General features: G+C 45.7%; 1 protein-coding gene across 1 annotated transcript; it reads left to right on the top strand.

Annotated features, from left to right (window-relative positions):
* Tram1 (translocation associated membrane protein 1) lies at positions 1-27,688 on the top strand. The gene is made up of 11 exons (XM_057791039.1): positions 1-288; positions 8,262-8,325; positions 9,575-9,696; positions 9,822-9,938; positions 11,212-11,270; positions 14,648-14,732; positions 19,402-19,472; positions 19,571-19,675; positions 20,762-20,905; positions 21,176-21,336; positions 26,182-27,688. The coding sequence occupies exons 1-11, from the start codon at positions 166-168 to the stop codon at positions 26,253-26,255; spliced, it is 1,125 nt and encodes a 374-aa protein (XP_057647022.1). The 5' UTR covers positions 1-165; the 3' UTR covers positions 26,256-27,688.

The raw sequence follows: 27,688 nt of genomic DNA, 5'->3' as shown, positions 1-27,688 counted from the left end.
GGCTGCGTACTGGCTGTGGGATGGGAAGTGAAGCCCCAGCGAGCGGCTGCGGCGGGGCTGTGCGGAGCAGCCAGCGGGAGGCGGCGGCGGCGCGGCGCTGAGCAGCCGAGAGCGCGGAGCTGGGCGGAGGGAGCACCTGCAGGCACAGGCACAGGCGGCTCCACCATGGCGATTCGCAAGAAGAGCAACAAGAACCCGCCGCTGCTGAGCCACGAATTCGTGCTGCAGAATCACGCGGACATCGTCTCCTGCCTGGCGATGCTCTTCCTGCTGGGGCTCATGTTCGAGGTGAGCCCTCCTCCGTCCCGATCCCCGGCCCTCCCGAGCCCCGGCCCAGGCAGGCGACCCCAGAGGAGCCGGTCGGCGCTGCGCAGCCCCCCGCAGGCCCTGCGGCCCCGGCCCGGCCCGCCGCCCCCTCCCGCGCCGCGCAGTTCCTGCTTCCCGCGAAGGGTTACGTGGCAGCCGGCGAGGGGCCGGCGGGGGCGGCGGGCGCGGTCGTGGCGCTGGCCCTGCGCGGTGGGCGGACCCGGGGCCGGGGCAGCAGGGCCGAGTGACTGACAGGGACCCCCCGACCGACGTCGGCCGCTGCTGCCTGCGCGGAGGGCGGGGACCAGGGACCCGCACTCGGCGGCCCCTCGCCCCGCCGACGGCCACTCACCCAACTTTCTGCCTTGGGTCTCGTTCCCCGGAGGATCGGGTCTGATCCCGACCGAGGCTCGCAACAGCTGTGTTGAGGAGTTGAGCGATTCCGTGTCTCATCGCAGAGGCGATGAGACTGTCAGGAGTGTGTAAATTCTCTTCCCACAGATCTGAGTATTTTGATGACTTATTTAACAGCTGTTGAATGTGGGTAATGAAGTTTGCAAGGTGAACCTGTAACATCCTACGGGTTTTTTCCACCCTCCTCAGTGCATCCGCCCACTCCCTCCCCCCCTTCTAATTTTTTTTATCTGTAAACCTCTGAGCCTCATTAAATATATTGATGATTACCGTTTTGTCTCCCCTCCCCCTTGGCCTGTAACCTAGTGGGGATATTTTATTATTCATTTTTACTAGTATTTTTTTTTTTTTTTTTTACTGTCGAGAATAGAGCTTTCAAGATTTGCGTGAGAGCAAGAAACTAATGGAATGAGACAGCCCAGGCTGAAAGGTGGATAGGGTTTTGGTTTTTGTTTTCCATTAAGCCTATTAGGTGTGTGTGTGTGTGTGTGTGTGTGTGTGTGTATGATCATTAGATATCTGTCTGTGTTACGTTTGCTTCTCTTCTAGTAGACTTTCTAAATCTACATATGGGTACTTACTCCTGATAGTGTCGCATCCCATTGTAGCCACTGCTAAGGAGGTGGCAGAGCGAAGGGAAAGTGGAACTAACTTCTCAACAGCTTACTAGGCAACCCAAATCCAAGACGTAATTTGTCTCCCCTTACCAGACAACATAGAAGTCCCTGGCACAGGCCACACAGCTGGTAATGAGTCCATCGGATAATTTGGCCTGTGGAAGTCTGACAGTATTTTATGGTTAGGTGATATTTAAAATGCAGGGTTTGGTGTGTGGTGTGTGGCAAATGCTTGCTTTGATTGTTTGTTGGAGATTGAACCCAAGACTGGTGCAGGTCAGGCAAGAGCTCTATGCCTGACCTGTACCCCCAGTCCCTAGTGCGTGCTGTCTCAGAAGTGTGGCCCTGGGCTCAGTTATCAGCAACACACACGATGCTAAATATTTGTAATCTCTGAATTTATGACATTTTTCCTGCTGTGATATAAAAGTATGAGTTTGAGGCAGGAGAGTTATGAATTCAAATCTAGTGTGGCCTACATAGTGAATTCCAGGTCCCTCCCTGTCTTAAAAATAGTAGTAATAAAAATAAAACACAATCTTTTATATGCACCGGTATGCACAACAGTTTTTTTATGACTGGCCATCTCCAACACGGTAAGAACTCCTGACCTGAGAGGCCTAATTAAGGGATCTGTAGAGCAGATTTGTGTGCTTTAAGTGAAGCGAAATGTAAACCAGAAACTTGGACACTGAGAAATACCACAGTCTCTGCTCTTATGAAAACTGTTTGGTGTTCTTTTGCCACATTTTCTAGGGAAATTCACTATTATGTTAATGATTGGGGGGAGGGGGTGTAGCCCTGGCTGTTCTGGAATTTGCTGCATTGACGAGGCTGGCCTTGAACCCACGAGAACCTTCTGCCTCTGCTGGGATTAAAGGTTTAACAGTAAGTGAATTGTTTTAATACTAAATAGAAGCTTTTAAAACCACTCCAAAAAGGAGTGTATGAAAACCGTGAACAGAACAGCTTGGTCCGTGAAGTCAGTTCTTTCTCCTTAACCATATGTTAAAGAGTTAAGTTTGGAAGGCACATTATCTATGTGCGGGTGAAACTGGGTGGGTTTTTGCTGTTTGACTGAGGTTTAGCAGCAATTATTTTAAAAGTCAATCTAATTATAGAAGTACAGTGTGTATGCCGAAATAATAGAGACGCTGGTATTTTGCGGAACTGTTAAGACTTTTGTGGAAGAACACTGAGGAAATGTTAGGGAATTCATGGAGAAACCAGGAAGGACTGACACGGGGTGTTATCAGCCAAGCGCACAAGCACGTGGGAATGCTCTAGAAGTCTGTGCTCTGCAACTAATTCAAGTTAGGGAATATCGGAACTCAAGTTTCCTAATCTAGAAATGGGTTATGCAGAGGCTGGAATGAACTAAAATGTATATTCCCTCACTCAGGGTTGGACTTACAAGAAGGTAGCTATGGTAATTCCTTGGAAATTCGTCCAGGTTAGAAAACAGATGGCAGAATAAAAACAGGTTTCTCTCTCTCTCTCTCTCTCTCTCTCTCTCTCACACACACACACACACACACAATCTCTCTGTCTCTCTCTCTATCTCTTGCTCTCATTCTTTCTAAAGATTGAGGAAGAAGTAACCTGAGGGAAATGTTTGATTGTAGGATGTAGGAGCTCTTACAGATCTTCTTGTAAATAATGATGTTTTCTTTGTACAGTCGGTGTCTGTCTACAGAATGCAGATACTACTAGTGATTTTGTATTTAAAGTAGGAAACATGGAGCAATGAGAGAAGCTGTAAGGCTTCTTTGGAAGCTTCCTAGACGGGATTGCTATGGAAGGGTAAATAGGGTTCACAGAGTCAGTGACCTTGCAGACAGGCGGTTAGGGAGCCACGTTGTTTGGCTGCTTGTACCTGGTAGGTATGCGGATATCGATGTTTACAGCTATCACGGAATAGCATTAAAGGTTTCACTTAATTTATTCCTAGATTTATTTGTACATGTGTGCACACATGTGCACATAAGTCTGTACCACAGCACATGTGTAGAGATGAGAACACAACTTATGGGAGTTAGGTCTCTCCTCCTACCTCCCATGCAGGTTCTATGGATTGAACTCAGTTCATGAGGGATGACAGCAGGTACCTTTATCCACTGACCCATGTGTTTTATTATTATTTGGTTTTAGTTTCCATTTAAACTTGTTTACATACATGGATGTCTTGCCTGCATGCATGTCTGTGTACTGCATGTGTGCCTGGTACCCTTGGAGGCCAGAAGAGGGTGTCATACCCCCTAAACTGAAGTTAGTTGTAAGCTCTGTGGGTACTAGGAATAGAACCTGGACCCTCTGGAAAAACAGCAAGTACTATTAACCACTAAGCCATCTATACAATCCCACAAGTTTTATTTATGTATTTTGGGGTTTTTGTTGTTTTGTTTTGTGTGTGTAGCCCTGGCCTTCCTGGAACTCAGTCTATAGACCAGTCTGGCCTCAAACTCAGATGTCTGCCTGCCACTGCCTCCTGAGTGTTGGGATTAAAGGTTTGAGCCACCATGCCCAGCCAGGTTTTATTTTTAAAGATAGCTTGTTTTAATGATATTTCCCTCCTGTCTTAAAAAAGTAATTTTATATAAACTGATGGAGAAGTAGAATTTGATAGTCAGAAATTCTCTTGCCTTTCAGCAATCCAGTATATACAAATATAACAGTCTATCTTAATATACTTCTCATCTTTATAATATGAACAGGCACCAAGCCCCCACTTAGAAGCACTCAAAACACCAACTGACATCTTAGGACTTTGCATGTGTAGGCTTGGATCTCATTTGATTGTGGTAACCTATGTAAGATAGGTCTAAATTAACTCTTTGTCTTCTAAGTGAATAGTAGGATAAATGTCCAAAATGACCAGTTTTACTATTTAATGTAATAAGCACCGGGGTGGCATGTTTACATTCTGAATCGATTGGCTGAAGCCCTGCTGAATGGGATGGATGTTTAGGAAGCTGGGCAATGTCAACAAAGATGAGTTCCACTATACATTCTTAGGTGGGTATAGTTCCTGTTTTTTCTCCTCTCCTCCTGCCTAATGTCACATGCTAAGCCAATTGGAAGCCAGATCTTAATTTTATTTGGAAGCCTTGCATAAAAGGATAATGTAATTTTTGTTGTGTTTGGAATTTGGTACTATATTCATCTGTGAGGATTTACATTTGCTGTGTATAAATGAAAACAAGGTTTTCTCTGTGGTATTGATGATCTCATATTATAAACTGAAAATGGGGGCATGGAGGCAGCAGAAGAGACGGAGTGTAGATACGCACGCACGCACGTCCAGATACCACAGCACACACATGGGGGTCAGAGGACAACTTTGAGGAATCTCTTCTCTCCTTTCATCATGTGTGTTCAGGAATCAAAGTTGTCATCCTTTAACGCCCAAGTCACTTGCTGACCCCACCAAATCTCATTTTAAATCTTTTTTTAGCCTTGTATTGAGAGAGAGAGAGAGAGAGAGAGAGAGAGAGAGAGAGAGAATATGAGAATGTGTATGTTGGTAGGGAGGGAGGGTCAGGAGGTGACTTGCGAGAGTCAATGTTCTCCTTCTGGCACAGGCATCCCAAAGACTGAACCCAAGTGTCAGTCCTGGCGACCAGCAAAACCTACCTGGGCCATGTCCCCAGGCCCCTCACCAGATTTCAATGCAGTACCTTTGTTAACTCTTCTTTCTGTTCAGCTGATCTTCTTATCCTCCCCATTCAGCAACTCACTTTAGTGACCGTCTTCTAGATGGTTTGGTTTTGTTTTATCGTAGGCCTGATTTATCTCTAGATCGTGAACTCCAGGATAGCGGAGTTCAGGCACAGCCTAAACAGTTTACTCCCCCCCCACACACACACCCCCATTCCACTGTTCTTCTGCCAACTCTCTAGTGAGTCCACATTGTTGGGGTAACTTTGTCTCTTCCTTTCCGCCTATGTGTAAACTCTCATTGCTTCTTAGCTAAAGGACACCGCTGCATCTTATCCACAGGGAAGGGGTGTAGAACCCCAGGGATGCCTGCAGCCACATATTTTAGGGCACTACGTGTCCTATGAGTTTGCTACATGTGCTGTCGGTGATGGTTTTAGTAAACCAAGCGTGATGAAAGACTAACAGCAGTGATAAGATAGAACAGTTATACTCTAACGCCAGTCATGTGAAGGCGGCCTCTGTTATCCTCTCGCATTGCGTTCTCCCTTGTGCAGTGAGAAGAGCTGAAACAAGGCGGAGGATGATGCACGGTTAGGCTCCAGTGTCAAGGTCACCAGGCACAAGCACTACCCCAGCAGCTCATCCAGTTACCACGACAGCCCCTGGCTGATTGATGTCCTGGGTTAGACAGAGTGACACGGCACAGGCTCCACCAGGCTGCTCGCTGTAACACCGTTTTAAAACTGACCTCTGTCAGAGTCTGCTGCATTCGTCAAGGTTGCTTGACCACAGATACCTGAAAACATGCCTTGCCTTCTTCTTAGTCTTCTTCCCCAGCCCTTTCTCCTTTTCTGCTTACGGTTCCTTTCCTAACAGACCTTTCCACTCTTTTCCTCTTTGTATTTAATTCCTCCTTTTCCCCTGGGAACTATCCCTGGGGACAGACTCATTATCTTTCCTGGCCTAAAACAGCATCATGGTGGCTGTCTGCTAAGATACCTGGTGCCATCTTGTTACTCTTAGGGTTTCAGTCCACTGCACTTTGACTTCTCTGAGCCCTTCGTTGACATGTCTCAAGCTGTGAGCCGTGGATTTCATTGCAGTCACCTTATCTTGCCTTTTGGAAACGTGGCTATGTGGTCCATCCGGTTTTTCAAGCATTTTCCTCTCATCTTTGGGGACGCCAGACACTTTCCTTTCTCTCTGTCACTGACATTTCTTTTTAGTTTAGGATACCACTGGCTTTCCCGGTTTACAGTTTGGGAAGTCAGGCCGGCTGCTTTGGGTCTGTGGTGGAATGGAGCGGCAGAGGAGCAGGAGAGGGGGGAAGAAAGAGAAAGATCACAGGCTCTCCCAGTCCCCGTGACCCGGAAAGTCCTTCTAGGCTCCACGAGCTAAAGGTTCTAGTAGTTCCATGGCTAAGGACCTTCAGGCCAAGCATAGCAGGGACTTGATTTTTGGCCGTCTCTGTTCACTCTACAGACTCTGTACACTTGCAGAGATGGTAGATAGGCTCCCACAATTCAACCTCTGTCCAGACATAGTAATTCCCAAGTCTTAAGCTAACTTCTGCCTGCCAGCTTCTAGATTTGGATATAAGCTGCCTGCAGCCCTTTGCAACCATGTATCTCAAAGAAATCTCATTAGTTGGTCAGTTTCTTCCCTGATGTTCATAACCTGTTGTTCTTGTACTCCGCCTTTGAGTTAGCATTTGCCACCTTGTTGTGCAAGCTGTAAGCACCAGTAAGTAATGTGGGACACTTTCCTTTGCCTACCAATCCTTACTTGGCTTCCTGAGTGCCTCGTCTATCCCACCGCCACCATCCTACTGCCAACTTTACTGTCCTTCACTGGGTGTCTTGCAAAGTCTTACACTTGGCTTGCATGTTTACTCTGTGATGTTTCATCTTATATTTATTCTATAATGATGAACATATATTCTAGGTCCCACGCTAGGTTGGTCTTTAAAATTAGCATTGCATTCTTTCCCTTACTGTGTGGAGGTCAGGAGACAACCTGTAGGAGTCAGTGCTCTCCCTCCACCATGTGGGCTGGCAGGCTTGGTGACAAGGGCCCTTACTGGCTGAGCCATCTCTCCAGCCTCTCCAGACTAGGTTCTGAGCATACAGTGACAGGGTGATGTCAGCAGGGCCCCATCAGATGGCGCTTACTTCATAGCGGGTGCAACAGAGGTGAACGGAGTCCTGCTATGTTGTGTGACTTGAAGGAGAGGCACACCTTTGTCTGACAAAGGAGCTGCCCCTCCTGTCTGAGAAGACTGTGGAGGGGGCCAGAAAACAGGTGAGACCTTTGAAGAGAGGGAGGAATGTCGGCCCCACTTTGCTAGGAAGACAGGGGTCCAAGGAGAATCCAGGAAGAGTGGGGAACACGGAAAGATAACTGGAAGATGGTTGTGGTGGCGATGTGGAGAATCCAAGAGAGCACGAGACCCCTCCTTAAAATCAAATTTTATTCACACTGAAGCAACTCAGTACTGTTTCTGTGCTTTTCGTTTCTGCCTCTGCTGCCTTCTTCAACCCCTGGGCAACTCAGGAACATCAAACAAGCTCTTGTGCCACGCCTGGGGGAAGCATTTCCTGCCCCAAGGAAAAGCAAAGAGCGTGGTCCTTTCTCCTGAGGATCTGATGTGGGTGTTGACCCAGGTCCTGCAGTATTGTAACAGTCTGTTTACCGCTCCTTGTCCTGGGATCAGTTCATTCATCTGTACTGAGCCTTTCAGGTGGAGCGCTGGCCTCAGTGCCTGTGAGTGCCCAGCGAGTAAACATTCCGTCTTTGTGTTCTGACCACAGTTAATGAAATACCTGCTGACCAGTTAGCCGGGCGCAGGGGAGAGGGGACGAGCGCATAGACCATGCAAGTGCTCCAACTTCGCTCACACAAACTCTGCTTCCCTTATTAATTTACACAACATTTCCCTTGATGGGAACTTCCCAGTGATTGTTCTATAATAGAGAATTGATATTTGAGAGATCATTGTTTGCTGAGTCAACTGAAGTCATGTTTTGAAATGTCAGTGGTACACACGGGTCACGTGGTCTGAATTATAGAAAGGTTCCTTGGTGAATTGTCCTAACTTTAGACGCTGCTTGTGATCAGACATCCCCACTGTGTCTGCCCAAGGTGCCGCAGAATCGGGGGTCTTGCTTCTTGGAAGTGAGGGCAGAATTTGTGATCTTTTGTCCTTGATGTGTTATCGTTTGGGAGAGAGTCACTACTGATGCTTTCCATGCTTTCTCCCTCCAGATAACAGCAAAAGCAGCCATCGTCTTTGTTGCTCTTCAGTATAACGTTACCCGACCCGCAACAGGTAGGTATTCATGTCGCATGCCAGTGGACAAATTTGGAAGTGCCCATGGACACTAAAATGTATGTTACTCTCTAGCATCCGGGCTTTATTTTATCCTAAACAGTGTATGAAACCTGGTTTTATGTGTTTATTGTTTATTATATATTTTGTGCATGGTCTTGAAATTCCATCAGAGAATTTTCTGTATCACTCACTACAGTCCCCTGCTAATGGATATCCTGAGAGTAGATGTGCAGCCAGGATTTCTGCCCATGGTTATATTTTAGCCTGGGGGATGATCCTACACGCTTATTCTTTGCATTTTTTTGTACTCTGCCTTCAGCAGGCATTTTGACGAGGGAAAATATTAGTAAACTTTAGGAGTTATCAGATAATTGTGGCCAAGCTAAACTTTGACTTTAGAAAGTTTTATTTCCAAGTTATGCTATGTAAAAATTGGGTTGCTGTTGAGCAGGGTGCTGTGGTTGACTGTCGTAAGCGAGAGAGAGGATGCTGACTTAAGGAAATGGGGTGTACCCAGCAGTTACCTGCTCTGGGGTTCCCACCTTGGCGGAAGACCAGAGGGACAGGATGAGTTTTTCTGTTGTGTGCAGCTCTATAAACGCTTGGTAGAGTAAGCGACTGGGAACGCAAGTTGCTCGAGACTGTGGTGTTGCTGGGCATTCGAGATTCCAGGATGAACTTGTCACCTAGAAGTCCCTAAACAAACCTCAGAACTCAAAAGCAGTAGCCAGCAGCTCATAAGTACTGACGTTCATTTTGAAAAATTAAAGCAAATTCAAAAATTGACGTAACTTTTAAATAGTAGCTACTACTTTCTGGCGCTCAGAAATCAGAACCAGAGCAGACAAGTCACGTTAGCCTGCGGTGAGAAGCAGAGCGGAGGGTCCATTAGAAGTCCAGCCAAGCGGCTACAGGGCTCTAGAGAAGAGAGTAGGCGAGGTGAATGTCGGCCAGGTAGCGTGTGGCTCCCTCCCCCTGTTTTTTTGGTTCCTGGTGGCTGTGACTAACATGTGTCCAGCCTTTTGTAAGTAATCCCTGAAGCTTCAGGTGGTAGAGAGCCTCTTCAGTTTTCCTTCCCCTATGGCTCGAGACCCTCGGGGGAACTGTGGTATCGCTGTAGAACTCTATTGGGGGCTGGTCTCCTTTCGTTTGTTTCCATAACTATGTTGTACCGAGTGCTGTTTTCATAATCTCACGTATATTTTTTTTTGTGTGTGTGTGTGTGTGTGTCCTTTTTGGCCTTCAGAAGAACAAGCTACTGAATCAGCATCCCTTTATTCCTATGGTTTCAAAGATTTGGCTACAGTTTTCTTCTACATGCTAGTGGCGATAATTATTCACGCCATAATTCAGGAGTATGTGTTGGATGTAAGTATACATTCTCAGAAATCCCTATTTCATAAGGCACTACTAGTTCTCCGTCCTACGATCATCATATATTATGTGTATTTTGTGATTTGTTCTTTATTGCTAATACCTGCTTTTGTTTTCAGAAAATTAACAGACGAATGCACTTCTCCAAAACAAAGCACAGCAAGTTTAATGAGTCTGGTCAGCTCAGTGCATTCTACCTTCTTGCTTGTATTTGGGGCACATTCATTCTCGTCTCTGTAAGTATGTCACCAGGCATTGTCCTTACATCTCTGTGACGCTAAGAACTCTGCTCGTGGATGAGTATAATGAAGAGTTCCCAGGCTGGCTCTTTTCAGATAGCACCAGTTCGAAGCTGCTGACTGTTGGAGCAAGGTTCACACGGTTTTCAGTGTGGGACATCATTATTGTTTCTTGTTATCACTTGTAGATCTCTGCTTTTACAGAGAGGATCTCGTGTTAACCACAAGCTTGCTGAGATTAGATAAGCAGAATTGTTGTTGGTCAGTTCGTCCTTGAGACAGTGGGGGGGGGGGGGGGGGCTCCTGAAACAGCAGTGTTCAAGTAAGGCCGTTCGCTCTCTGATGAGAGGGACGACTGTGTCGACTTTAGTGTTAAATGACAACACACAGTTCCCCATTCACACCCCATTCCATGGCTCTACACACCTCTGAGACTGTTGAACCTTTTAGTCATCAGTCGTCATGGTGGAAATCAACAACAGCCAAGGAAGGTGCCCAGGATACAGCACTTAATGGCGGAGCTGCATTAAAACTCAACTTTCGATCCAGTGCCCACCCCATCTTACTGATGTAGGAGACATAAAGGAAATGTCAGCTTAAAATCTGTTTTATGTAAGCTTTTAATGTAAGTTACCCTGGGCCAGGAAGTGGTGGCATATCCCTTTAATCTCAGTACTTGGGAGGCAAAGGCAGGCAGATCGCTGTGAGTTCAAGGTCAGCCTGGTCTACAAAGTGAGTTCCAGGACAACCAGAGCTATGCAGAGAAACCCTGTCACAAAAAACAAAACAACAAAAAAGTTATACCAGGGACACATAGTCTTCTTAAGCCATCACTGTGGTTTAGAGGGGTTTTGCTTTATTTCTTGTTCTCATCAGATACATCCAGTTCCCTGAGAAGGAGGTTTGCATGACATTGTATGAGTTGCATCATAGTGAACTTCTGTCAAGAAGTACTGTTTTCAGTTCTCTGATTGCAGCTAAAATACAGCCTCACAAAGCTGGTCCACGCCTGTTCCATTCGGTTGCTGTTTACTGCATAATGCTTGTGTGTCTGTACTTCTTACTCTCCTGTATTGAATTGAAAGATACTTGAAAATTGGGTGCTGTATCTCACTTGGTTTATATGTCATACTTATATCCCTTGGTAACACAAGCCATTCAGATTAGCTTAGAAGAGCTGAAACCCTTGAGTTCAGCTCACTCTTTGGAACTTTGTATGGGGAACTGTAAATGTTTGTGGTGCTCATAGGCCAATTTTCCTGTCTCTTAGGAAGACTATATCTCAGATCCAACCATCCTGTGGAGGGCTTATCCCCATAACCTGATGACGTAAGTTAATACTGTGTTTTTAATTGGGCCTTTCTTAACTAAAGACTGCTCAAGTGACAAACAAGCTGAAGCCATTCCTGTTCATCTCTTCTGGGCTTGAAGCTAATACATGAAGTGGGCGGGCACGTTGCCTGCAGCTTAAGGATAGTGACGTCACCATTGTCCTAAGGAAAAAGAACTGTGTGTTGTTGTTTGTGTGTGTTTTCATTACCTTTACCAGCTTGAGACAACTGATTTTAACCACTGGGTTTTTTTTTTTTTTTTTTTTACTAAATGGCTATTTTTTTTTCTCTTTTTATATATTTTATTATTGATAGTTGTTGAGCTCTACATTTTTCTCTGTTCCCCTCCTCCCCCTCTCTGCCTCTTCCCTCCCCGCTTCAATCCTCCCCAAGGTCCCCATGCTCCAATTTCCTCAGGAGATCTTGTCTTTATCTACTTTCTACTTCCCATGTAGATTAGATCTATGTAAGTCTCTCTTAGGGTCCTCATTGTTGTCTAAGTTCTCTGGGGTTGTGGTTTGTAGGCTGGCTTTCTTTGCTTTATGTTTAAAAACCACTTATGAGTGAGTACATACGATAATTGTCTTTCTGGGTCTGGGTTACCTCCCTCAAAATAATGTTTTCTGCCTCCATCCATTTTCCTGCAAAATTCAAGATGTCATTATTTTTTTCTGCTGTGTAGTACTCCATTGTGTAAATGTACCACATTTTCCTTATCCATTCTTCTATTGAGGGGCATTTAGGTTGTTTCCAGGTTCTGGCTATGACAAACAAAGCTGCTATGAACATAGTTGACCACATGTCCTTGTGGCATGACTGAGCATCCTTTGGATATATACCCAAAAGTGGTATTGCTGGGTCTTTTTTTTTTTTTTTTTTTTTTTTTTTTTTTTTGGTTTTTCGAGACAGGGTTTCTCTGTGGCTTTGGAGCCTGTCCTGGAACTAGCTCTTGTAGACCAGGCTGGTCTCGAACTCACAGAGATCCGCCTGCCTCTGCCTCCTGAGTGCTGGGATTAAAGGCGTGCGCCACCACCGCCCGGCTGCTGGGTCTTGAGGAAGGATGTTTCTTAATTTTCTGAGAAATCGCCACACTGACATCCAAAGGGGTTGCACCAAATTGCATTCCCACCAGCAATGCAGAAGTGTTCCCTTTCCCCCACAACCTCTCCAGGATAAGTTGTCATCAGGGGTTTTGATCTTGGCCATTCTTACAGGAATCTCAGAGTTGTTTTGATTTACATTTCTCTGATGACTAAGGATGTTGAACATTTTCTTAAGTGTCTTTCAGCCATTTTAGATTCCTCTGTTGAGAGTTCTCTGTTTAAGTCTGTACTCCATTTTTTTGTTGGATTATGTGATCTTTTGATGTCCAATTTCTTGAGGTCTTTGTATATTTTGGAGATCAGACTCTGTCTGATGTGGGGTTAATGAAGATCTTTTCCCATCTGTAGGCTGTCGTTTTGTCTTGTTGACTGTGTCCTTTGCTTTACAGAAGCTTTTCAGTTTCAGGAGGTCCCATTTATTAATTGTTTCTCTCAATGTCTGTGCTGCTGGGGTTATATTTATGAAGTGGTTCCCTGTGCCAGTGTGTTCAAGTGTACTTCCCACTTTCTCTTCGATAAGGTTCAGTGTGGCTGGCTTTATATTGAAGTCTTTGATCCACTTGGACTTGAGTGTTGTGCATGGTGATAGATATGGTCTATTTTCATTCTTCTACATGTTGATATCCAGTTATGCCAGCACCACTTGTTAAATATACTTTCTTTTTACATTTGATATTTTTTGCTTCTTTATCAAAGATCAGGTGTTCGAAGATGTGTGGATTGACATCCGGGTCTTCTATTCGGTTCCATTGTTAACCCCTTTTTTAAAAAGAGTATTTTATATACATGACTTTTTGCCTAGACGTATGTGTGTGCCACCTGTGTGATGGGTAGAGAGGAAGTTGTGGGTGGTTGTGAGCCACCTTGAATGTGCCGGGAATGGAGCCTGGCTCCTCTGTAAGAGCAGCAGGTGCTCTTACTGATGAGCCGCCGTTTCCCCAGGCCCTGATTTTAACAGTTTTAATCTGTGTTCTTTTCCCTTCCTGCATCCACCTTTGTGCTTCTCGTCGGCATAGCTGCATCTTTCCATAGTTTCTCTCTTTTCTTTCCCATGCCCACGCCATCTCTTCGTTCCTTCATTTCTGCTCTGTGCTGTGCTGTTCCTGAGGTTGTGGTTCTCTTTTGTCTTGCATCCTGGGGGTCTGTATGTTGTTTCTGGTAGCTTAATGGTTGTGACCACAGTGAGCTGTCCATTACTCTCCAAGTCTCCTGCTGCAGGCGAGTTCTCCTCGCTGCTTTGCCTGCAAGGAGTCCCCACACGAATGTTGTTCAGTTTGTTTGTATAGCATCTGTGTATAATCCAGATGTTCTCTCGTTGTCTCGCCTGTGTGAGTCCTGCTTTATGTCCATACCCGCCACAGCTGTCTGTGCCTTTGCAAGAGTGGAGCTGTCTGTCTAGTGTGTTTGTGTACTTTATACTCTCTCTGCTTGGAAATATGTAGGTGCTTCCAATCTAGAGACCGCTCACTGACTACTAGAGAAAAATCCAGGAGGAAAGGGAGTCACATGGCATGCGTGTATTTGTCATATCCCCTTACTGAGTCAGTCTTTGATGTAAATATGTATTAATATATATGTATATTTGATGTAAATATGTATTATATATATATGTATATTTTAAGATGTAGTTACAGACATCAGTCTTCCATGCAGCCCTATTACATTCTGGAAACTTTGATTTTAGCTTATAGAGAGAGTGAAGGGGGAAGGGCCAGAGGTTTATGATGTAAGAGGAGACTGCTGAGTGGCACCTCAGCCCTCTCTTTAGCTCTCCCTCCACCTCCATGTGTTTGCAACCAGGAGGAAATAATGTTTTACTAAGGAAACAGCAGGGTATTTGGCCTGAGATTGCCCGTTTCCGGTGACAGTTACATCAGCCCCTCCCCCTCCTAGCATGTATTTAATACAGAGTAATGGATTTGGTTGTGACATCAGGGGGCTTTTTGCCCATTTCCCTGTTGATGGTGTCTTACAGGTGGGCCAGTCGCGCCCCTGTGTTTTTCCGTAGCTAGCATGGCCTACTCCTCAGCCTTAGGTAGCCAACAGACCAGAGGCTGAGGTTCTGCCTGCAGTGGCTTTGCTCACTGTTGCAGCAGCAGAGTTGACTGACTGGTGGGGAGCTGAGCCAGCGGCTGCTCAAGACAGTGTATGGGATGGCATCAGAAGCACGGCTGCCTCCTCTGTCCTGTTTCTTGCGCCTGTTTGATTTTTAGGTTTTTGTTTGTTTTGTTTTAAATGCAGTGCTTCTAAAGATATTTTCGCTTTCTCACAGTTTCCAAATGAAGTTTTTCTACATATCCCAGTTGGCGTACTGGCTCCATGCGCTCCCTGAACTCTACTTCCAGAAAACCAAAAAGGTAAGCTGGGTTTGGTTTAGGTTTAGAAATTGACTTGCCGTTTCTAAAACCACAAACCCCTGTGCCCTTGGCCTAGGCCTTGTTTCTGCCATTCTCTCACCTCCGCCTTCATTCAAAACCTAAATCTCTTTCACCTCAAAAGCTTGTGATTTTGCTTAACTTCTGCATTTAACGTGCTGATTGCTCACTTTTACATTACTGGTAATTTCAATGAAAACTTAAGTTTTTAAGATGTTAAACGCTTTTAAGAAGTTGGAGATGTGCTAGCTTCCTCCTACCTGTTTTACGTTTTTTGGTTTTTTTTTTTTTTTTCATTTTTGCTGTTGTTGTTTAGCAACTTATTTCACAAGTAACTAGTTGGAGTACAGTTAACAATTTCGTGTGTAAGTCCAAAAGAAGATTCAGTGTTGGCCAAAAAGTTAAATTTGCACCAGTCCTCTTTTATCCTGTGGGGAAAGGGCTTTGCTTAGAGAATGGGTAAACTAATGGAGCCCTCGGTGCCCCCTTCCTGAAAGCGGCCTCCTTAGCATTGCACAGTCACGTTCCCTTAGCTAAAGCTGTTGACTTTTGCTCTGGGGGCCCCTCTGTACCCCCTTCCCTCCTCCCCCTCTGTGCATCCCCCTCCTCCCCCCTGTACCCTCTCCCTCCTCCCCCTCTGTACCCTCTCCCTTCTCCCCCTCTGTACCCTCTCCCTCCTCCCCCTCTGTGCCATCTCCCTCCTCCCCCTCTGTACCCTCTGCCTCCTCCCCCCTGTACCCTCTCCCGCCTCCACCTCTGTACCTCCCCCTCTGTACCCTCCACCTCTGTACCCTCTCCTTCCTCCCCTCTGTACCCTCTCCTTCCTCCCCCTCTGTGTCATCTCCCTCCTCCCACTCTGTACCCTCTCCCTCCTCCCCTCTGTACCTCCCCCTCGGTACCCTCTCCCTCCTCCCACTCTGTACCCTCTCCCTTCTCCCCCTCTGTACCCTCCCCCTCTTCCCCCTCTGTACCCTCTCCCTTCTCCCTCTCTGTACCCTCCCCCTCCTCCCCCTCTGTACCCTCTCCCTCCTCTTCCTCTGTATCTCTCTCCTCCCCCTCTGTACCCACTTCCTCCTCCCTCTCTGTGTCTTCTCCCTCCTCCCCCTCTGTACCCTCTCCCTCCTCCCCCTCAGTACCCTCTCCCTCCTCCCCCTCTGTACCCTCTCCCTCCTCCCCCTCTGTACCCTCTCCCTCCTCCCCCTCAGTACCCTCTCCCTTCTTCCCCTCTGTACCCTCTCCCTCCTCCCCCTCTGTACCATATCCTTCCTCCCCTCTGTACTCTGTGCCTTACACTCCTGTTCTCTGGTCCTGTCATTGTCACCAGAGAGGTGCTTTCTCAGGATTCCCTGGCCCCGGTGATAAATTCATCAAGTATCTTTATTTTTGTCTAGATAGTTAAAAAAAAAAAAAAAAAAAAAAAACTATGTAGGATTTACTTGAAAATAAAGTCAGGGAAGGATCTAGATGGGCAGGGTCTAGGTGAGACGATTTCTGTCATTAGTTAATTACTCTGAGCCTAAGCTGATTCATTTTACTCCTTGTCGGTTATGTACATATTTACATTTGCCGCAGTTAGAAGCTTTTGTCTTTAACTCCCTAACTTTGAGTTTTCCTAAGTGGAATTCTGAGAACCATTTACTCACTGATTTAATCTCTGCCCTCCCATAAACCACAGACTGTCTTTAAAAAGTACGTTCTGCAAGTAGGCCCTTTATCACCTGTTCTGTACGTGCGTCCGCTGTCTGCTCTGATCAGGAAACACTCCCACGCAGAGGCCATGCCCTCTGGCCCGTGTTACTGTTTCTTTTATAAGGTGGGCGCTTTTCCAGGAATTACACAGGTCAGGGTGAGGACCCGCATTGGTGTTGAATGTCTAAGAATTATTAGGCCCACCGTTTCCAGGAGCTCTTCCCTGTAGTTGAGCTCCCAGTGAGTCTCAGGTGTCCTAAAGTTGTGCTGTGCAGAACAGTGGCTGCTTAGCCACCTGTAAGGTCAGTGCAACCTCGGTACCTCTTCTCAGTCGTAGTGGCCTTATCCGGCGCCTTTGTCCACGTGTGGCTAACAGCTGCCGTTTTAGATAGGAAGCACGCACATTGATAGTCAGCGTGTGTGTGTGCGTGTGTGTGTGTATTTATTTACCTCTCTGTCTTTGTCTGTGGTTTTTCTGTGTGGCCCCAGTCTGGCTTGTAACTCATGGTCCTCCTGCCTCAGTCTCCCCTGAGTGAGGGAAGGTGGTAGGTGTGTACCCCCACTGATGACCTCGACATTGATTTAGGGAACATTTGTGTAATTGTGGACAGCAATATTGACAGCATCTTAGTTCTTGATGCTTTGCTGCTGGACATGGCTCGACTGTTTTTAGCTTCCTTTAGGTATTTGCATACCCATGGGCATAATACCTTTAGATTCTGTTATTTAATCAGTATCTGCATCTTGCTCACTGACCCTTGTAAGTAAAAAGAAACATTTCTAAGCAGTTGTTCATTTTAGCTTCTAAAGCTTTTTTCTTATCAGTCCCTGCCAGATGGCATTGCTCCAGAATGCAGTCTAATTTTTATGGAATAATTTGCATAACTTCGAACTTAACTGAAACTATTTTTAACCCTTACACGTGACAGTTGAAAGTAACTGTTTCAAGTAATTAGCATAATTTGAAAGTAACAGCTGCATATGTGTTAAATAGTTCCTTAAAATTTACTCTATGAAGTTTATTTTCAGAAGAAATCTTTACTGGAAGGAACTAGTGCAGTGATTGTTTTGAGCCAGTCTCACAGGCAGACGAATAGGAAGAGAACACTGTTAAGGGTTGGAGAGGGCTGGAGAGGTGTGTCTGGCAAAGAGTGTAGTGCCCTTGAGTAAGAAGATTGATTCCTGCAACTTGAGTGAGCAAATCTCCATTTTGCCCGTGAGAAGATGGGAATGGCATTTCTCAGCCTGGGGTTGTATTGTGCAACCACAGTCCCAGCTACTGAAGAGAGAGGATGAAACAGGATGGCCGGGTCCAGCCTGAGCAGCATCTCAGAGAGCAGTATTGCTCTGCTAGCTTGAACTTGCAAGACTTTACGGAACTCGAGAAATAGTCAAATGTTTTGTTGCTGATAAGCAAATTAGCTTTGATTTTAGATAATATAATTGATTATTATATAAAATACTAGAAATGTTTTCCCCATTGCCCTTCTTGGCAGCCATGATCCCATCTTTTTAATCTGTCACTCCGCACAAGGCTTCCCATTGAACCATCTCAAAGCTTGTCCAGTCTGTCCGTAGACCCGGATAAGGGACTTTTGGTGGCAGTGGTGGAAGCCACAGGTGCCTTTCTCAAACACTAATGACTACTCAGAATGACTGGTACAGACTCCTGCAATAGAGAGCGTCTTAAAAGTGTCAGTTCACGATGGATTGTAGAGAATCCTTGCCTTTTATAGGCGTGTGTGTGATCATTTCTAAAGTTTGGTTTTAGTGTCAAGAAGTGAAATTAGAAATGAAAATAGAAATTTACAAGAGAATAACTCTAATAAGATCCTGGAATAACAAGTGAAAGTGATACTTAAAGTTATTTATAGTTTTGGAATTCATAACTTAAGCATACCAATTAGATTTTCCATGAAAAATGAGATTATACAAATTTTACGGCGTTCCACGGTTTCCTCCTTCCATAACTGCACGGACATTAGTATTGAGGATGTGCACAGCCAGATGTGGTGGCGCACGCCCAGAATCGCGCCATCGTCCTCAGAACGCTCTCTCAAGTTCTGAAAAGTAAAATGATTTGAAAACACTTTATTAAATGACTCATGGGTCTAAGTTTTTTTTGTGTGTGTTAATTGTAAGCAAAATCTGGTGGTGGCTTCTGGTGGAGAAAGGTAATTCCCATAATAAGACCATAGAGGGTGCATGTCATGATGTGCCCGCAGCACATATCCTGCCTCTCCTAGTTTCCTTCCTCTAGCCATGGTTCCCATAGCTGTGAGGAGCTGTCCTCGGGCACCTGGCTGGCTCCAGACTGCCCAGCCCCGTTGGTCCTCTCCCTTCCCCCACAGCCCAAGTGACTGTGTGCTCACCAGAGCCTGGGTGCTCCAGACTTGTGCGCTCCAATCCACATGGCCTTCCTCCATGGCGACTGGAGGATGTCGGGGGAGTCTGACCTGGGACAGTACACTGAAGCCGTCATGCTCTAGACGCGCTGTCTAGTTAGTGCACTCTTCTCACCTGGGCTGGGTGCACTCCAGTGGCTCCCTGTGCTTGTGCTTCTGCCTTCTTTCTTGGTGTTGGTTTTAGGCCTAGCCCAAACCCACACCTATGGGAAGCGCAGAACTTGTTTTCTTAGTTATATGTGCTTTTTCTGGGGTGCTCCTTGGGTGAGCAAGCACTGCTCAAGAAACACTTGTTTGTACGCTTCTAAGGGAACTTTCACTTAGAAAAAGGTTCCTGGATATCTGCCCTTTGGAAAACCGTTGGTGCCATCTTAGCAGCTTGGGGGTTTATTGGTCGTGAGGGTGGATTTCAGTGAGGGCGTTTTCTCTGCCATCGGCATTGAACCTATTGGTTCTGAGGTGCAGAGTCAGCTGGGTGTCACAAAGACAATGGGCTGTGCCTTTGAAAACACAAGTGTTGACCATGCTTTCCATCTCTGGTGCCTTTGTACTTGCAGGAAGATATCCCTCGTCAGCTTGTCTACATTGGTCTTTACCTCTTCCACATCGCTGGGGCTTACCTTTTGAAGTGAGTCGGGGTTTGGCGTGGGTGCACATGGACTAGCAGACAGTGCGCTAACCCGTCTGAGTTGGCAGCTGACCTTCCCTCGTGTTTTCTCTCCACAGCTTGAACCACCTGGGCCTTGTTCTCCTGGTGCTGCACTATTTTGTTGAGTTTCTTTTCCACATTTCCCGTCTGTTTTATTTTAGCGATGAGAAGTACCAGAAAGGGTAGGTACTGTCTTCCTCTGCAGTCACCCGGTTGTCAGAGCCGGTGTTCATGAATTCTACAGTTTTCTCAGAAATACACGGAAAGAAAATGGAACCGCTTACAATGTCCATGCTTCATATGTTATTCTTTAAATTGGAGCCTTTCTTAGCTGGAGAGATACTATATTGGACTTACTGTTTGTGAGGTTTGGGGGTCGGATCTTCCTGTAATAAATAGCGTGCTTTTCTTTCGAGATGGAGTGATGGAGAAGACTCATAGGAGAAAATAAGGGGTGGGGCTGGTGAGATGGTTCAAGCCCCAGAACCCACATAAAGATGTGAGAAAAGAACCAAGTCTACATAGTTTCCTTTAATCTCCACACGCGGGCCATGGCATCCATGCACCCCACCCACCCCATACAGCATACACACAACAAATAAAATTGTTAAAGAAATGGGTAATATGGCCATAATGATATGAAAATATTTTAATAAAAAAATCAGATCAAGAAGAAAAATAGGTGTAACCCGTAAAGTGAGACATCTGTGAAATGAAGCACTCCGTCCTGGCTTTACCCAGAGTGCTTCAGTTACTCAGTAAATACATTCTGAAGCCTGCAGCAACCATTTAACAATGAACAAACTGTTACACAGTAGTCTCCTGCAGTTGTGGAAAACCTGAGTAAGGTGATGGATGGTGACTAAGGACCTCTGACAGTGTGCTACATGTGTAGAATTTCCCACCATCTGAATCCAGAAATCCTTTTGCAGAGTAAGTGCTGTCTTAGGAGGTGGGGAGACGGCTCAGTGGGGAGTGCTTGCTGTGCCACCCTGGGGACCTGAGCTCAGACCCAGCCTCACGGGAAAAGCAGGCTTGCCAGGTGGTGCGCTCTCTTTCAGGGAGAGACCTGTCCCAAGCAGTAACTGGAGAGTAACTAGGAAGACAGCCTTGCTGATTGTGGCCTCCAGAGGCTCGGCCACACACATGCACGCACCTCTGACACAGCGGCAGTACTGTGTGGCCATGCGTTTGCTCAGGAGGGCTCAGCCTCTAGCAGCACCGTCTCCGCTGAGTTTGTAACTGTGATTTTGCACTTTGTCTTACAGGTTTTCTGTCTGGGCGGTTCTTTTTGTCTTGGGAAGACTTCTGACCTTAATTCTTTCAGTCCTTACTGTTGGTTTTGGCCTGGCAAGAGCAGAGAACCAGAAGCTGGATTTTAGTACTGGAAACTTCAACGTGCTGGCGGTTAGGTAGGGTTAACCATAATGTCCCACTGTTACTAAGTGTGCTACCGCTTCACTTTGCTCCCCGCCATCCAGTGACTCTGGCGATGACCTGCGGGCCGGGAAACCCTTGATTTGATTTTATGCCGGTTATAGTTTCTTTCAACATTGAATCATAATAAGGCCTTTGTTTAACTTCTAAGATTAATTTCTCAGTGAAATGATTATTACCATCCAATCCCAGCAGAATGCGTTACCCTCATGCACTGATCTTTTGTCTGTGTGTGTGGTTTTCAGGATCGCTGTTCTGGCCTCCATTTGCATCACACAAGCCTTCATGATGTGGAAGTTCATTAACTTCCAGCTCCGGCGGTGGAGGGAGCACTCTGCCTTCCAGGCCCCACCTGTGAAGAGGAAACCGGTCGTGACCAAAGGCAGGTCTTCCAGGAAAGGAACAGGTTGGTACTGACTGAGCCATGGAAACCAGAAGTGAAAGCGTGGAGAAGCGTAGCTGCAGGATCTTACAAAGGCAGCCCTTAAAGAAGGAAAAGCATGTTTACGGAGTACACCTCAAGGACCGCGGCCTAGCCAGTGACAAAAATCTAGCTGTTTAAGAGAAATGGGTGTGAAGTGACCCTCTCCCATTCCTCGCTGCTCTGGTCGCGTGAGGGCCGTCAGTCCAGCAAGCCGTCCTCACTGAGTCCCAGCACAGCAGGAATCTCAGCGGCTTCAGCGGCTAGCTAAGGGCGTGGCACTGTATGTTGTCAGCATCTCGTTCATGGTTTGAAACCTGCGGCCCCTTCAAACTTTTTATATACATAAAACTGTAATGCTTGGTGCTTCAATGTTGGGAAGCCTGCACCTCCCTGCTTTTGCCTGTTGGCTGTGACTGAAACGCATTGACACTGCAGATGGTAACTTAGGTGCGTGCGGCGCTTGGGACAGAAGTGTAGGGGTCGCAGCTGTGAAAACACATCAGCATTAGCCGTTCTGATGAGTCCTGGGTCTGCTGGGTTTTCTTCTCCAGCTTTGCCCAGCAGTTCTTGAACCTGTGTAGCTCGTTCAGCCCTCTCCCCTCAAACAGCTTAGATGTTGGACTGAAATCACATCAGCTCTGTGGGTCGATGTAAGGAGAGTTTATATTTCAGCCCATGAATATCATACATGCCTACATTATTGAGGTTCTTCTGAGTTACAGTGATGCTTTGTTCTTCTTTTTGCACTTACTTTGTATGTGTACATTTGTGCCAGAGCACACATGGAGGTCACAGTAGCTTCTCTTCTACTACGTGGGTTCCAAGGATCAAAGTCAGGTCATCAGGATGGGCGGCCGGTGCTTTAACCTGCAGAACCATCTCACTGGCCCCTCAGTAATGCCTGTCAACAGTCTTTATTGGGGTGTAATATCCACATCATACAGTTGGCCTTTGAAATAATACATATCACCATTTTAAACAAAAGTCAGCATTTATGTATTTAGAGTGTGTGTGCAGACACATTTGTGTCATGGCATGCCTGTGGAGATCATGTGACTACCTGGAGGGTACTGACCATCTCCACCATGCGGAAGTCACACTCGGGTCTTCATGCTTAACTGTGGGTGTCCTCACCTCTGAGCCGTTTTAAGGAATAAAAACATTTTTTACATTATATGTGCTAGCTGGGTGTGGTGGCGCGTGCCTTTATTCCCAACACTCAGGAGGCAGAGGCAGGTAGATCTGTGAGTTCAAGGCCAGCCTGGTCTACAGAGCAAGTCCAGGATAGCCAAGGCTACCAGAGAAACCCTGGCTCAGGGTGAGAGAGGTGTGTGTGGGGGGGGGGCACAACAGTATTTACTAAGTGATATGAACTATACCTAATTCCAAAACATTTTATGAAATCTTCCCAGAAAGAGCCAGGCATGGTGTGTGGATGCCTTTAATCGCAGCATTTGTAAGGCAGAAACAGAGGCAGTCATCCCAGAGAAAACCCCTGTGCCTGTCTGCGGCTCCCTGGGCTTCCCCATCCCCAGCCCTTGGCAGCCACCATTCAGTCTTGTGCCTCAGTGGATCGGTCTTTTCAAACAGCTTCCATGCATGAACCAATGCAGTAGTATATGCTCATCTGTGACTGACTTCAGTTGGCGTATTTTAAATTTTCTGTGTATTACTGTAGGTGTGCATACAGGCATGTGTGGGGGTCTGGCTAGCCCTGACCTTGGCAGGAAGGAGCCCAGAGGCCTCACGGCAGGCAGGAGACAACACCATACAGAGAGAGCTTAAGTGGAGAGTTTATTGAGAGGTGGGGAGAAACTGGCCTCTGAGGGCAGGAGTGGCAGAAGATGGACGGAAAGGGGAAAAAGAGTAGGCGGAGTTTCGCCTTTTAAAGGGACAGGGTGCTGCCAACCCTGCACGCAGGCGTGATGCAAGCCTTGACCGCGGAGGTGGATCTCCTTCACCTTACATGGGCTCCAGGGGTCAGACTTGCGCTTCAAGCATTTTGAATTGCTAAGTCACCTTGTCAACATTAGCATAATATTTTAATTTTTTTTTATTTTTGTGGGGAGAGATGAGTGCACATGTGCCATTGGGTGCCTGTGGAGGTCAGAAGACAACTCTCTCAGTTCTGTCCTTCTGCCTTCAATATCCTGGGGGTGGAATTCCGGTTGTGGCTCGGCCGCAGGCACCTTCACCTGCTGGCTGTTACAAAGGCCCTTAGCATCATGTTTGTGAGGTTCATCAATGTTATGGCGTACTCACTGCTCGGTCTTGTATGGCTGCACCACACTTTGTTTATCTGGTTGTTTGTACCCTTAACAGTCAGGTGGTGTAAGCACACCTACCCATGTTTGACTGCACACCTACCCATGTTTGACTGCACGCCTGTCCCTGTCTCAAGTGTGTGTGGATGTAGGCCTCCTGGGCCGTTAGAGTGCCCGGACTGTTATTTCAAAGTGGGTCACTTCAGTGAGCTGAGTCTCAGGATTGTACACAGTTAGTTGTTCTTGGACTGTTTGCTGGAAAAACCTCTCTCTGATGAATTTTGAAAAATTAGTCAGATCTGAGCTCTGGATTTCCCCGGATGTATTTAGGTACCTGTCACTATGCAAAGAGACTTGCTGTGCCATGTGGACAGTGCACTGCATTGCTGTGGCGTGTGGGTAGCTCACTGCATTGCTGTGGCGTCTGAGAAGCTCATTGCATTGCTGTCTTTCTGTGGCTTTGGAAGTTTTGCAGTCGGGATGGGGGTTCTCCAGCTTTCTTTCATACGGTTTGGTCATTTTAGGTGTCTAGCATTTCTGTGTGAATTTCAGACACTGCCTTTCAGTGTCTGCAAAAAGCACCTGGAGTTTTGACTCAGATTTCCTTTAATCTGTAAATTGCCTTGGGGAGCATTAACATGAATGTCTCTTCATTTATTCTGCTCTTTAATTTCTCCCAATTAAATTTTATAGTTATCGGTCTAAATATCTAGTACTTGATTAAATTTCTTCCTAAATATTGTACTCTTTTGGATGCTACTATAAAATAGAGTCCTCTCCTTAATTCCATTTTCAGATTGTTCGTTGTGTGTAGAGAAGTGCAGTTGGTGTCTGCATATTGGTCTGGATCCTGCGTCTCTACTGGACTGGCTGTTGAAATATTTGTCTGTGTGGATTCTTTTGGGTCATCTGTAAATGAAAATAGTTTATGCACCTTCCTAACCAACCCAGATGCTTTACATTGCATTTTCTTGCTAAGCCATCCTGGCTTGAGAACAGGTGTGGGCATGGTGCGAACATAGAGTCCGACAAGGCTGTTGGGTGCCTTGCTCTCTGCCTTTCTCCCTTCAGACAAGGACTCTTACTGACCTGAAGCAAGCCCAACAATCCCCTGTCTCCGCCTTCTGGAGTGCTGGAGTCCCCAGGATAAGTGGCCACAACAGCTTTCCTGTGGCTTCTGGAACTTTGAACTTGGGTTCTGAAGCTTGTGCGGCAAGCACAGTGGCCCGCTGAGGGCTGCCCGAGCCTCCTTCTCTCGGTGTGAAATTCTCTTTCATTCCTGGCATACACCCACAGTAGAGACGGGTGATAGACAACAATGCTGTGTTGGTACCTAATTATTTGGTAGGATATTCCCATCTGTGTTCATATAAAAGATTGGCCTATAATTAGCACTTTTTTCAATATCTTTGTTGCTAGTCTTATAAACTACTATACAGATCTTTCCTTTGTTTAATCTCAACATTTTTGTTCTGTCACTGAGGGACTTCATGGTGATTCTATCTTTGTAGATTTACACTCAAGATAATGAAATTATTAATTTCTCCTTTTTGGAAACTTGTGATTTCTAAGGAATTATGCCTTAGTGGTTAGGACCAGCATTTAGACCGTAGTCTAGGGTTAGCTAGATCAACTACCCAGAATACACAACTTCTAGCACTGTTAAAAACAAAAAAGAGAAAAGAAAAAATTTTTTAAGTCTTTGTTGTTTGTTTTTTTACACTTTTTCTTTATTTATTTTTGTGTTTTTTTCTGTGCCATCGATTCCTGAGCTTGCTTCCAAGCTTAGGTATGGTCGATTGTTTCTCTGGTGGGGTCCCCTTCTTGAGATGGCTCCTGGTAGGGGTCCCAGAACTCGGTGTGACCTTTCCCCTCCTCTCTGTGGTCAGTAGACTGCTCAAGCCTTGAGCACTATTCACTCGCAGACATTTTAGAATTATGATTTGAGTTTTCCTTTGGACCCTGACTTATTTGTGGGTGTATTGTTTATTCATTAGATGGTTTGTCATTTTCTGTTCGTGTCTTCCGGTGCTGCCTGAATCCCTCCATGAGTAGTGACGTCCCTGAAGGGTGTCCCTGCCCCAAACTGTTCTGACTTTGATCACAAAGTCCTCAAGTTCAGTGAATGTGCCTTTTACACCCCAAAAAAGACATCTATTCTGCATTTATGGAGCTGCGATCCACAGAAATCCACTTGCCTCTGCCTCCCAAGTGCTGCTGAACCTGGCCTCCCCATCATAGTTTTAAGGAAGAGGCTGCAGCCCACTTTAACTGTAATAGTCTCCGTCACTGATAGCTCTCATCTGTTGTAAAGACGTATCTGAGAGGTGTGTGTGACGGCTTAGGGGACAGCTGTGTCCTCTCAGGGCTGCCGCAGGGTACAGTTGCAGACCTTGTGACTTTACCACAGGCCTGGCTCTCTCTTCAGCAGTAACTACTTTCTCTTGATTTGCTGCCTTGGTTCCTTGTGTGGTCAGCTTCTTACCCGCAGATGCCTCGTGCAGAACGATTACTGCTCACATTTGCTTATGACGAAACGATACCTGTGCTTGTCTCATTTCAGAGAACGGTGTGAACGGAGCGGTCACATCGAACGGAGCGGACTCGCCCCGCAATAGGAAAGAGAAGTCTTCATAGTGGACCGGAGACTGACTCATCGGTGGCCCCCAAAGAATCTGCTTTCTGCTCTGTCTGTCAGCACTAGAGATTTTTCTGTTCTTTTGAAAATACAGTTTTTGCTCTTTGATTTTTGCTGTTGTACTGTTCCCGCATTTGAAAGGGCATTTGAGGGGAGGAGGACTCCTATGAGTGAGAAAATATTGTAGCTTAGACTCAGCTACCTGCCTTCAAAATAGTTTAGGGACCACCACATATTTCATTTGCTTTTTGTCTTTTAACATTTTCTAATGGTTTGGGGAGAGACCATTTACAAAAAACCCCGCATAACCAGTGAAAAGTTTTCTTGCTCTCACCAATTTTTTATAATGTTAGCAAGGTGACCTGTTCTATGAGGGTCATATTTTTTAAGTTGTCTTTCAGGGTAAAATGGAAATACTATAAAGTCCAGTGTCAAACTTTTAATGTTTTCAGTGTTCTCTAATTTTTAGGAGTTTTTTGTAGCCTTTACACCTGGAAAAAAGATTTGTAAAATCACCAAAATAATTGTGTGCTTTATTTTCTAGGTAGTGGTTGTAGGTGTTACTTCCCATAGTTACTGCAAGGTTTATTGCCATATATTGGAGCAGATGTCTTATTAACGTAAGAGTACTTAGGGAGTGAAGGTTTTGTGCATTTTCAACATTTATCAACTGGCAATCAGAAAATGTTTACTGTGAAGAGGAATAGCCAACTTACGTAGCCCACTTTGGTATGTTTAATGGGGCTTGTTGTAAGTTTGATATGCATAGCATCTTAATGAAATTCCATTTAACCTGCAAACCCTTTCAAAACGTAATACCTGCTTGATTTATATCTATAAAAATGTGTCAGGTAAATTATATTTGGAAAACTAATGCACTAACTTTAAAGAAATTGAAAATTCAGGTGGTTAGTCTTAACAGAAGACATGCTTTATGTTATACTATAGCTTTGAACCCATCTTTAATTGAGAAACATTTATCTGTATAAAACATATTTTTGGATAAATATATATATATATTTGTATCTACAGAAAGGCTCTAAAAAGCATTTGAGTAAAATATTGGTTCCCTTTTCTATAGTCACCCTTACAGCCCTTACATTTGGTTTGTCCGCTGTCCTTACAGTACCTGCCCTGCTCCGTTTGGTGTCCACGTCTTGTTCCCCGTGTCTCACTTCTGTCACCAGCTGAAACATGTCCGTGCCATTTTTAATCTAAAAGCTGCGGGCCCCGGGTCGTGGCTTAAGTGGTCATGCTGCTAGAAAGGTGTGCTTCTCTTTGCGGCCGCCAGCCTAGCTTCCTGGGAAAGGAGTAGCTCGCCGTGGCATTACCAAGTGTCTGTGGAACCAAATGTCTGCCATTCAATGAAACTGGCATTATATTCAACAGTATGTTGAGAAATCAATCAAAATAAAAAATTTTTACTTTCAAA

This window comes from Chionomys nivalis, chromosome 16 (genome assembly GCF_950005125.1).
Source record: "Chionomys nivalis chromosome 16, mChiNiv1.1, whole genome shotgun sequence".
In the NCBI taxonomy this organism is placed as follows: domain Eukaryota; kingdom Metazoa; phylum Chordata; class Mammalia; order Rodentia; family Cricetidae; genus Chionomys; species Chionomys nivalis.
Note: the sequence above shows the minus strand (reverse complement) of the source record. Positions and strands in the feature narration are given on the sequence as shown.